This window comes from Solea solea, chromosome 9 (genome assembly GCF_958295425.1).
Source record: "Solea solea chromosome 9, fSolSol10.1, whole genome shotgun sequence".
Taxonomy (NCBI): domain Eukaryota; kingdom Metazoa; phylum Chordata; class Actinopteri; order Pleuronectiformes; family Soleidae; genus Solea; species Solea solea.
The window spans coordinates 2729010-2741576 of NC_081142.1; the positions used below are offsets into that span (position 1 = coordinate 2729010).

A 12567-nucleotide genomic window follows, 5' to 3' on the forward strand; every position below is an offset into this window, starting at 1 on the left:
TACTGATGACTTATGCAACTTAATTTATACCAGAAACTACCGTTGAAACTTTACAATTTCTTTTCAGTCTTTCGATTGATAAAATTCTGAAGTTTTACGATGATATTTATACATAAATGTCCCTTTAAAAGGTTTTCCGAACAGTTTTCAGTCCATTAGTGGGTGACAGGATCACCACTGAATGTTATGACCAACATTGTACCGCATATTACGGTCTGAAAACCTATTGATCCAATTTAATTAAATTCATTTTGCACAACAATGTAAATAAAAATGAAAAAAGTAGAGAAAAAATGCAATAGTACCTAACAATATTAAGATCAAAATGGAAATATTACAGTATTTGATAAATTGGTGTGTAGTTGTTATGTACAGTTGGTGTAAAATCACTCAGCTGTTACCAGAAGAGTCATCTTAATATTGCGTGTAGATCAGCGAAATGTAATGTTCATACTTTTTTTTATTGATTTATTTATTGTTTATTGATTAATGTTGTTGAGCAGAGTCAGTCATATATTTATATATTCATACACAAACACACGCACACTCCCACACACATTACATTTACATTGTGTGTGTTTTTTTCCTGCACCTGTGCCGCTCATGATTGAAAATATGAATAAAAAGAGGAAACTATGATGTTTTAGCCTGTGAATTCACTGGTGTCTGTTCTTTCAGAGCTGCAGCAGTTTACATGCGGACAAAAAGAGGAAGTATTTAATAAGCCGTTTTTAATGTGTGTGTGTGTGTGTCTCTGTCTCCATCCGTGCAGATTACCCTCCCCCTCCACCACCTGTTGAAGAGTCAGCCGGTTTCCCATCACCCCCTGGTTCCTTCCCTCCACCGCCAGTGAACTCATTCGATTTCCAGGTGAGCGATGCTGGTATTGTGTTACGTTTTCTTGGACGTCAGTGATTTTCTAAGAGTCGGCGAAGACGAGCACGGGCGGCTGCGAGCTCTGCTCCTCTGAGTTCGTGCACCAGGTCGAACAAAACATTTGAGTTGCAGCCAAGTGTGGCAGAGACGTATAGCTCCAGTCCAGATCAGCCAGCCATTCAAACTGAAAGACCCATGCAAAAAAAACCAAGTCTTTCTTCAGCTTCTGAGAGCTTTGAAGCAGGAAGGATAGAAGGCTGACACCTATTGGCAGATATTCGTCACTTTCCTTTGCTTTGCTGGTCATAATACCCACAGGCATCTGGCTCTCCCAGGATATCTGGCCTCTGCAATCTGACCGACACTCTCAGCACTTGACCTCTGCTGTGAAATCCTCCAAGTGCTTCACATTCCTTTGTTCAGTGTAAGCAGGAAGAAAAAGAAGAAGAAGAAGAAGAAGAAAAACAACCTCCCTCCCCAAGCCCCGTATTTGATTTAACCCGTTTTCTATCCCAAATGAATACTTCTTTTGTAAGTTTGGAAAAAGCCTGCGCATGATTTAAATACCTTATGCAATGTGTGTTACTTCACCACTGCAACCACATAAACTGTGTACATAGACATTATACGACCGTGCTCCTGGAATTTATCTGGTGCAGTGACATTAAATGTAAACCACACGCATTGTCATAGTGTCACAGTTATTTTAAAAAAGGTCCAGTGAACGTTAGGCCCCTCCAACCAACAGGACTGCTGTCTTCACTCACTTGCAATTAAAGGATAAAGATTTGACTCTGGTTGAATGATCTATGGCAGTGGTTCTCAAACGTTTTATACCGAGTACTGCCTGAGAAAATATTGAGCTCTCGAAGTAACACCACTGTCACCAACGTTAAAACACACTGGTGTAAACAGGCCGAGCAAAGACAGATTTATTCACAACAAGATAATTTGCTCCCTCATCATCCTCCTCTTCCTCACATATGCTTCACACTGGCATAGTGACATTAGATTAAGATGTAGTGAAAGATAAGGTGACATTAATTACTATTATTTATTTTGTTTAATTTTCTACACACTCGGTCACGTCGCCTGGTATATACAGAAGAACAGTGTTTCTGATTTTCCACCAGTACCACCAGAGGAAGCTGGAGTGCCGCTGGTGGTACACGTACCACAGTTTGAGAACCGTGGATCCAAGTGTATTGTATAAAACAATATTTCACAAACTTTTTATACGGGGATCCACTTTTTGAAGATGACAAAACCGTCGCGTCACAAGCAAATTTGTGCGTCATACAATCATCTCTGTGACACCTTCACTGTTACAGTTTGCATGTTAAAAACAGAATATATGTAATAATCTGGGGGGGAGAATACATTACATGTACATGGGCGGAGAATGTACCTTTTCAAGAACAAGGATTAGTTGTTTTGCAACATAATCTTTGTGTTGCTTTTGTAATTGAAGGTTTCACTATCAATACTAACAAAACTAATACACTTAAATGTATTTATACACAGGAACAGGAGCAAAATAAGCATACAAATACAGAAACGATGCACAGCACATGAAGTGTATACACAAATCTAACATGTTGTTCTTTAGGGACAGCAACACAGGAAACAAAATAACTTTATTAAAAAAAAACAAAAAAAAGCAAACAAACTTGATTAGAGTTGCAAATTCAGTTGCTTCAGGACTTTCCCCCTCTTTTGAGTATGTTATGGTGGGTTGCTTAGCAACAGTATAAACAGGATGAATCATCACAACACACACACAACAACACATCTTAATTGATATATGTACAATGTGACTGTTGATGTAAAGGCAGACAAAAAAAGGTAAATTAATCCTCAAAACATAATCAGAACTACATTTCATTTAATTTCCTTCCTTATGTTTTCAAACCACTCTTTATTTTAATCACAAGAGTCGCCTTTATTGATTGTTTATATTGATAATACCGTATGTTTGAGGCCTGAAATAACATAAGAATGTATGAACATTATCAATGATTAATAAAAAGAAAATGGTCCTGGCAGTGAAACTCAATTCCCTCTTACTGTGTTGGCGTCTTAATATAATAATAATAATAATAATAATGTGTCCTACAACCAGAGCAGAGCTCTGTCAGTGCAGGCGCCCAAATGTCTGACGGTCATCAGTCAGAATTTCTTCAGGTCACAGGGGACAAATTACAAAAAGTGACTGAATAAATGGCATTTGCTCAGAAGAAGTTGTTTTTGTCACCGCAGCTGACAGAGCTGCGTGGATTATGAAAGTGTTTTAGCAGGTGAGGGGAAGTGCACAGCAGTCAGATCTCATTGTGGCAGTTGTCCACAGTACGAAGCCCTTTGCTGCAGAAATGCAGCACATCACAAAGACGGCGATGTTTCCTTTCATCCGCCTCTTTATCAGCCATAAACAGTTTTCTTTCTGTTTTTTTTCTCTTGTTGATTTGAGACAAGTCATTAGTGTTTTGCTTTGTTTACCCCTGGCTCGTGATTGCCTTGGATGTTTTGAAGCAGCAGCTTGACTCCAAATGGAGGCAGACCCTTGTCTGTAATAGATTGTGACAGGTAGTCCAAACACATAACATTAGAATACGAGGCAGTCACTGATCCAGCCAACTCAAAAAGCCCCCGCAGGCAATTGCAAGAAGTCTCCTCGCTCTTGCAGCATAGTTCAGAAGACTAAAAATATATCTGTCATTCCATGGAGAAATTCCCGGGAATTCTGTTGTAAACCAAGGGCCTCTAATGGTCAGATCACTTTAACTACCTTACACGTTTATTGTGCAAGATTAAGTTATGCTTAAAAAAAAAAAAAATAAATAAATAAAATAAAAAGATTCCAGGCTACAGGAGAGATCTTGTTACTTCCTGTCATAATAAACTTGTAAAATAAAAATCAGAGGAACTCATCATCATTTTCCACACACACACACACACACACAAATTCTGACTTTAATTTTAAAGAACCGGCCTTTCTGTTTGAAATGTAGCTGTTTGAGGTTTGTGTTGAATAATGTATGAAGGGTGAACTACTGTAAATCTGTAGAAGAGAAGAAGGTGAACGGTGCATTGTGTTACAGATGACAACATCTCTTCAGAGGAAAGTCTGTGCTATTGATTTGTGGCTTTCAAAGGGGGAAACGTGGCGTTGAGAACTGTAATCCAGGCGGGATTGGTGGGAACATCACCGAGGCAGAACTTTATGTGAAACTGGTTTGGTACCGGTACCATGAATTTGGTATCGATATTTTGTTACTTACTGTCTCTGTTATATCAAATGAAGTGAAAAATAAGTCCAAACTTCTCAATTTCTTCTTTTAGAACATTTTTATTTATCTTCTTCTTCTTCTTCTTCTTCTTTCGGCTTCTCTCTTTACGGGTCATTTGCCTCCTTCTTGTCCTCTCCTTCGTGTCCTCTTGTGTCACACCAACTGTCCTCATGTCCTCCTTCACAACATCCATGAAACTTCTCTGTGGTCTTCCTCCATCTTCAACATCCTTTGTCCAATATAATCACTGTCCCTCCTCTGAGCTGTCCCTTGAATATGCTCATGTCTGTCCATCCTGGTCACTCCACTCAGCATCTTCATCGTCTTTTAGACAGTGCCACCGTCTCCAAGCCATACATCATAGCTGGGCCTCACTACCCTCTTGTAGACCTTCCCTTTCACCTTTGCTGCTCTCCTTCTGTCACACGATATTTTATTTGTAACACATTTAAAGAATTTATAAACATTTATAAAAATATGAATACGTCTCCTGATGTTCCAGCCTCCTCCAGCCTGCCAGATGTTTCTCCCACGGTCCATAAAAGAGCAGTCACTGCTCTGTGACACTCGAGGTGGTGATGTCAGCTGTGTGGTAATCTGGCTCTTTGATCACATGACTCTCCTCACTTAGTTGTGGTTGTGGGTACAGAAACTTGTGCGTGACCCCTCCCTACCACGGTGTGTGTGAGCCAGGAGAAGCTCGGTTGTCTCGATTGATTGATTCTAAATTTGATTTCTATTGTTTTAAAAATAATCTTTTATGGAATTAACTTGTATTTTTTTAATTATTGTTAACTTCAAACTAGCTTTATGAGTTCTATATTTATTCTTATATAATCTTCTAATCTTCTAATTTTCTCCCTTCTATCAGGTAATTATTTTGTTGACTAATGAATCGTATTAATGAAGATGTTTTCATTTAAGCATGTTGAATTGGATTTAGGTTTGGGATGGAAGTTTGGTTCGGTTCTATGTTGGGACCCAGTTTCTCTGGGTGTTTTTGAAAGAATTAAAACAAGTTTTCAGATTTTTCAGCTTCTTGAATGTGAATATATTGGGTTACTTTGCTCCATGTCACAAAGAAATCATTAAAACTGAACTGAAGACATTTCAGAGCATCATCATTTCCAGGTTTGCACAAACCACTGATCACTGACCAAGCGATTACTCGATAAAATAACCAACAGAAAAGAATCATTAGTTGCAGCACTAGTGACAAACTTGTGTGTTAAACTTCCCAAAAAGTAACTGGTAAAAGGAAGCAGGTATTGCTGTGGATGGGGTTTAGTTTGTGTTGCACCCTGTGGCTGATTTCTCTTTGATGTTTGCTCGCAGATGAAAGGACCAGAGAAGACGCTGGAGGAGAGACGCTCCAGTCTGGACGCTGAGATCGACTCCCTCACCAGCATCCTGGCAGACCTGGAGAGCAGCTCGCCCTACAAACCGCGGAGCGCGCAGGTGTGACGCCCACACCCACACACACACACACACACACACACACACACACACACACACACACACACAGATGAGTCATCTACAACAATTTAAAAGAGAAGGAAAGATTGTGCTACATGCTGGAGGTGTCAAGATTTACAGCAGTGGCTTTAATGAAAGATTGTACAAATGCAATCCAGGACATTTCACCACATTGTGTATTTCTGTCCGAACGGAAATGCTTTTCATATTTTTGAATTCTAAAGATGTAAATTATCAAATGTTTCACACACAAAAAAAACGGGAAACAAATATAGAAACTGGCAACTTCTGACACTTTAGAGGAAGTCTGGGAACCACAGGTGTAAACTACCGAAAAGTAGACAGCATAATTATGACAGTACCAGTAAAATCACTGGTTTTATACCTAAAGTATATTTAGCCCAGGTTTTAATTCCTTTAGTTTAGCAGTGTTATTTGTTGTTGTTCTGCTTCATTTGAGTGATTGAGTGATTCTGTGATTAGTGGTCAGAGGGTGTTAACCACATGCTCCTCGAGTGACTGATCCTCGGTTCAGACCCTTTAATGTGTGTCATCCCTGTGTTGCTGTCTCTCAAATAACAAGAAAATGCCCAGATTTAATAAGAATAAACCATCCTTTAGCAGCACCGCTTATAAAAAAGGGAAAATAATACACGCTCGACGAGAATAGTTGAACTATAAACTCCTGAAACTCTTTGAAATTGGGTTTCTGTCGCAGGCATATATGTTGCATCTTTAGAAGATGTTTTGACAAAATGAGTCGTGACCTATATCATCAATTGATATCTAATGATATTAAGAGCAACTTCAAAAAGTCAAAGCCTTGGGCAGTTCACTAAATTGTTTGACACACAATATGAATGTAGGACAGGCACATAAGAATGAAAGTGAAAAACTCTATAATCACTTGTGTTTGGAGAAGACTCACGGGGTGTGTGGGGTGGGGGGGTGAGATATCGGAGCAATGATGCCACACAACACAGATGCAGCAGCAGCATCACCAGTGAAACGACCAGGTATTATATGGCACTGCGTTGATTCCGTGCATGTTGTTGTCTGTTTGATTCATTTAATGATGCGTACATAGGACTGTGCGCGTGGTTAAGGCGATAAATTATTGACCGAGCTATTCTTTCAGCTACAGATGAGGGTTTGTGGCCTCATCCAAGATGTGCACATTTGACCTATTATGCAGTGTTGTTTTTGGCAGCCATTCTAGTAGATTTACTCTTAGTTTTAGTCACGTTTTAGTAATTTCTTTATGTGATAGTTTTAGTCAAATTTTAGTCGACGAAAACTCAAAAAAGTTTTAGTCAGTTTTAGTTTTAAAAAAAAAGGTAGTATAGTCTTTTAACAAATCCATTTAGGTCAATAAGTATTGGAGATTACTGTTGGGCAGAAACCTTTAATCTCCATATTTCAACTTTTCAACAGTTTTTTTTCATGAATTGATGCCGTTGTCAAACATGAGACGTTAATCTCGTCACCGTCTCGTTATCGTCATGAAAAAAACGGGCTTAAACAAAATAATTTCGTCATCGTTGACGAAAACAACACTGCTATTATGTGAACGTGTGAATTCAAGTTACATTGCAGCGCAACACAGGAGTCGGAGTCTTCTGAGAAACGTCAAAATCGCTAAGTTAGGCGACGCGTTGGTTTTCTGGTGAGTGGGAGTGAAATGGGTGTAGTTCACACACAGAGTGAAAATGATTCCAGTGCGCAGGGGGAAACATACACCGCGGTTGTGAAATGATACATATTAGAGGCACAAAGTAAAATACGACTCGCTGGTTGTGTTCCTGGGTGCTGACGCTACGATAATAACCTGACATTATGTGGTCGTAAAAAGGTGTCGAAGCGCCTCATCAAAATATATACAATAGAGCCCGTGCCTCTCGTCTCTATCAGCAGAAACTTGTGAGCACAGAATGAATCAGCAGCCACACTGGAGTTGATGTGAAGATGAGTCTTGTCATTTTAGTTCACATGCTCCCTAACTTAATAACCCGACATGAAAACATCTATTTATTGTTCCTCTATGTGTTTCATGTCAGCACATACAAATACGTGTATGCACTGAAGGCCACACGTTTTTCTTTTGAGGTTTGTGGCTGAAACTCATGCTATTTTTTTTCTTCTCCTTAAATAAAATATAGTAAGAGTGCATACGTTTGTTGGGTAGAAAAGAAGATGAAGGAGAAGGAGGGAAAAAAAATGTGTACACGGGTCAGTAAAAGCTTTTGTCAACAGGAGTTGAAATATTGATGTGCACCTGTGCAGCTCTGCGAGAGCCAGGAGTGAATGGTCGTATTAACTGATGTACGGCTGCTGTCAGGGTCAAACTCCATGCGCGTTTATTTTATCCTAACCCGCTGCAAGCACTTCTTGCTGAAAAGTAACACCACGCCCGTGTCTCGGCAGAGTCGCTGCACAGCTGGGACATGTATTAACCATGAAATGTGACCATGTCGGACACTTTGTTGACCGAACCCTGTTTTGTGACAGAATCTCTGTCATCTCGATGCCCTTTTCCCCGTGTCTGTGTCGTCTCCCTTTTTTGCACATGGAAAAGATTCTGCTCTCAGTGTAATTGTTTATACTTAGGTATCATTAGTGTATGCAAGCGTACACACACACACACACACACACACACGGTTACTCTCTCAGCTGATGCTGATTCTCGCTGATTAGTTCTGGTTGACCTCCTCTACACAGCTGCTCCTGTCAGTCCGCTCTCGCAATCCTTCAATGATTATTCTGCAACACAACACTGGGCTGTGTGTGTGTGTGTGTGTGCATGTGCGTGTGTGTGTGTGTGTGTGTGTGTGTGTGTGTGTGTGTGTGTGTGTGTGTCTTTATTTGGCTGAGAAATTACATTTATAATCAATACCAATGTTTACATGTTGTGAGGACATTTTATCTGGTCCTCACAACACACACACGGTTTCAGGTGAAAGGCCTTTGTCCACCAGCAAGTAAAATTTGGAGTTTACTTTCATCAAATGACGTCAATAAATAAGTAAGCATGGACCGTTAACCCTTTAACACCTAAGCCTGGACTTTTTTGCTTATTTTAACCATAAACGGGCCAGAAAATGTCTTGTGAGTAAATGCTTTTGCCCAGGCAGTTTTTTTTACTGCATGTTAAAATAGTGTCTTAACAATTTAAATTGTTTATTGAGAAAAAACACTGTAGTTTTTAATTTGAAATTTGAACCAGGAGTACACTAGATGTGGCCTGGTGTCCAATTTAGGTTGTCCAATTAACAATGAACAATGGGGATTGCGTGCCTTGCTCAGGGTTACCCCAACCCGTAACCGCGTGCGTGCGTGCGTGCGTGCGTGCGTGCGTGCGTGCGTGTGTGCGTGTTCTTGTATGGTTATCTATGTGAGCATCAAAAAACTTGTATACCTTTTGGGAACGTGAGGACATTTCGGCCAATCCTCACATTCTGACACCGCTAAAAATTAATTTTTCAGGGTTAAGAACTGGTTTTAGGCTTAGGGTTCCAATTGGGTTTAGGTTAGGGTTAGGCACTTAGTTGTGATGGTTAAAGTTAGGATAAGGGGCTAGGGAATTCATTATGTCAATGAATGTCCTCACTATGAATGCTATACAGACGTGTGTGTGTGTGTGTGTGTGTGTGTGTTTCATGATCCAGCATTGGCACAAGTGCTGCACAGTAATCTTCCGCTTGTATAAGCAAAGAGTAACGAGCACTCTTGATTTACAGCTTTCTGCTCACAAGCAATTACAGAGCCAGCTCTCCAAAATCAATAGGCCACCCTGCGCTCGCTCTCGCTCTCTCTCTCTCTCTCTCTCTCTCTCTCTCTCTCCCCCTCTCTCCCTCTCTCTCCCTCTCTCCTTGCCGAGCGTCTGGGAAGAGGAATCTCTCTCCCTCCCCCCGATGTTAAATTTGGAATCAGCTCGGGGGGGGGCCTTGTGTGTGCTCGCCCCTGAGACGAAATTGAAATGGACGTTGTTGCTCATTCATAAAAATCTAAGTAGCATTTGTGCAAACGTTCAGGCGGCACTGAGGCTGCACAGACATCAAAACGATTTTGTTTGCTTTGGTTGGTATTCTCTGTGGCTTAACAGTGGGTAATGAAATGTGATCATTATATAATTCCCATTTGTTCTCTCTCCACTTCCATCTGAGATGTCATTTGTTATTTGACACAGTTAACTAACTCTGTGTTACACTTTGTTTGCTTTATTTTGCGACAGCACAAATTGAGCCAAACCTAAAAATCACGTTTGACTCTTCACTGTCTTGTTGATTCCATATTTGAACCAGGACACAAAGTGTTTATTTTGTAATATTTGTCACTTATAGACTCTTTTATACGCATCCATATAAAAATGACCTGTTGTCCGCATGGAGACCAAAACCTGGTCCTTATGGGGTAGAACCTAATTTCTTAGTAACTGGATACGTTTAGGGTTAGGGATAATGCTTTTTTAAATAGTTATTGATACAATATTGAACATTTACAATGCATTCAACATGTACAGTTATATTTAGTTTTTTTTCTCTGTATTTTTACATTATATTTTATTTTATATTATATTTTTGTGGTGTAACTAAATCAAACCTCAGTTACATTTCTTTGTCACATTGTTTGATCTTTCGTTTTAAGTCTATAAGCTGAATTGGCTTAGTGTCACTTATTTACTTAACTCTACACAGGGTGTAAAGTGGGGAAAAAAAACAACTTCTAATATGAGACGTGTATTATGAAATTATGAAAATGGTCAGTAAATAAGATACTAGTGATGTTAGTGATGTTCACATAAAAAAAATTGTATATTTAGATTATCCTTAGCATTTCCAACAGCGATCTAAACTTTTAGATGCATTTTTTTTAAAATTGAAAAAATAACAGTGCTCTGAACTGCATTGACCACAAAAGGCTCACAGAACGAATCGCACCCACAAGCCTTTCATTTCTAAAAATGTTCTCCACTCACTTTACTGAGCCAGAGAGGAGAATCAAATAGGTCACCTGGTGAAGTGTCAGGTTAAGTAAATACCACAGCTTTCAAAAAGCAAAAAAGCAAAAAAAAAACGTCTTGTCATCAGATGACACGATCTCGTTGTCTTGTGTATAAATAACTCGTTTTTCTTCGAGGAAACACAACAGAGTGTGTTCATGCTAAATCCTTCAAGTGCAATCTGAGCCCGACCAGCTCCACCGATGTGCAGCGCAGGCCTGTCCAAGCACATCACATCTGTGGGGGGGCGGGGGGGCGGGGTTAACAAGGAGGACCACATGACTGACTGTCAAAAGAGCGTTCACATTCATCGCCCGAGCAGCTTTGTTTGGAGTTTACTGTGTGACCTCTCACTCACTTTGACCTCTCGCGTGTTTCTAGTAATCAAATGAATCAGCGTCCCACAGACTGAGATTCTACGACATCCCAGTGTGTGCTACACTGTGAAAAGAAGATTGAATACCACAATCTTCTTTTTTCCTTGTTATCTTTACAAATTGAGTTTGTGGTTTTAGAATAAAAACCCAGAATGAGACTACGACTGAATATTCGTATAATAAATATAAAAAGACCTGAACATGTTTTTTTGTGATACAGTTTTTCAAGCAAAACCAACTTCTTCACATGACAATGATGAGGTATTTTTCCCTGAATAATATAAGACTTTTGTTATTTGGTCCGAGTGCTATGTAAACTTGTTAAAAAGTTAGTACTTTTCAAGGTCAACAGAAGGGAAAGTGAAAAAAAGAAGAGTGTGCAGTCTCCGCGCTTCCATGCCAAAATAAACCTTATTTTGGGTCGACCTGAAAAAGATCCGATCAAATCAGGTTGAAGCGTTGTCTTGGTAATTGTAAATGTCTTATAAATTTAGATTCATCACAGGGTGTCTGATTTACTAGTGTAAAAAAAGCAAGAAGAAAACTATTCTAATTTGATTTTATTGTCTGTGATTCATCATGTGATGGTGTGAATTTGTTGGAGAGGAAAATGTACCGAGTGCAGCTGTACTAGTTAATGTAGTAGTTGTTATCCACAGTACAACCAATTATGTAAACAAGTCTATTTTTCCACATTAAGCGGTGACATTTCTGTCCCAATTAAACTCTAATGCACTTCCTCCACTAAAGCTGCGCCGCGCTCTGATCTGATTCCATCTGTTGTGATAAGACTGGAGTTGAAATTAAAAAGCTCTGCCCGCCTGAATCATTCACACGGCGTGATTCGATAATGCGCAGCATAATAAATAAATAAGCTATTGAAAGCTTCCAAAATGAAGCACATGCTGAACTTCCTCCATTGTGCTGCGTGAATGGTGGTTAGGTTAAGGTTATCATTAATTATATATGGTATCTTTTTTGAAAAGTCACAAAATAGTATTTTATTATTATTATCATTATTATTATTATTATTATATTATTTTTGTTCATAAAAACAAGTCAAGCAAACTTTGAACTTTCTCACAAATTCTATCTGAATATAAACATTTTGATTACTCAGGTAGATTCATGTAGTTGGTGAAAATGAAAAAAAATGTCTCTATGTTCTGAAAAACTCAACTCTAGTGCACATTTTTATAACCTCTGTATACGTTTTAACATAGTCATGGAAAAGAAGCAGCCTCTATCCTCTGTGTTCTCGGGATAACGCTTTGTTTAGGCCAGTGTTTTTCCAACCTTTATTGGGGCAAGATACATTTATAGATTAAGAAAAATCCCCCGACACGCCACAAAAAAAAAAAAACAAAATGACACATTACAGCCTAACACATGTAACCGCAGTTCAGTTTTTAAGTATATCCATTCTGTTGTTGTCTTAATGAGGCAGTCCTTATGTGGCGCTTTTCCACTACGCAGTTCCAGCCCGACTCGGCTCGGCTCGGCTCGACTTTACTTTGTTTTTTTTTGCTTTTCCATTAGTAAACCTGGTACT

At 39.3% G+C, this 12567-nt stretch overlaps 1 protein-coding gene across 5 annotated transcripts in view; it reads left to right on the forward strand.

The window, feature by feature from the left end:
• lpp (LIM domain containing preferred translocation partner in lipoma) overlaps nt 1–12567 on the forward strand; it is a 153738-nt gene that overhangs the window by 61596 nt on the left and 79575 nt on the right. For all 5 annotated transcript variants that reach the window (XM_058638050.1, XM_058638053.1, XM_058638054.1 and 2 more), the window contains 2 exons: nt 773–870; nt 5499–5621. In XM_058638050.1, the coding sequence (XP_058494033.1) occupies nt 773–870; nt 5499–5621 (221 nt within the window). The remainder of the gene's footprint in view (nt 1–772; nt 871–5498; nt 5622–12567) is intronic.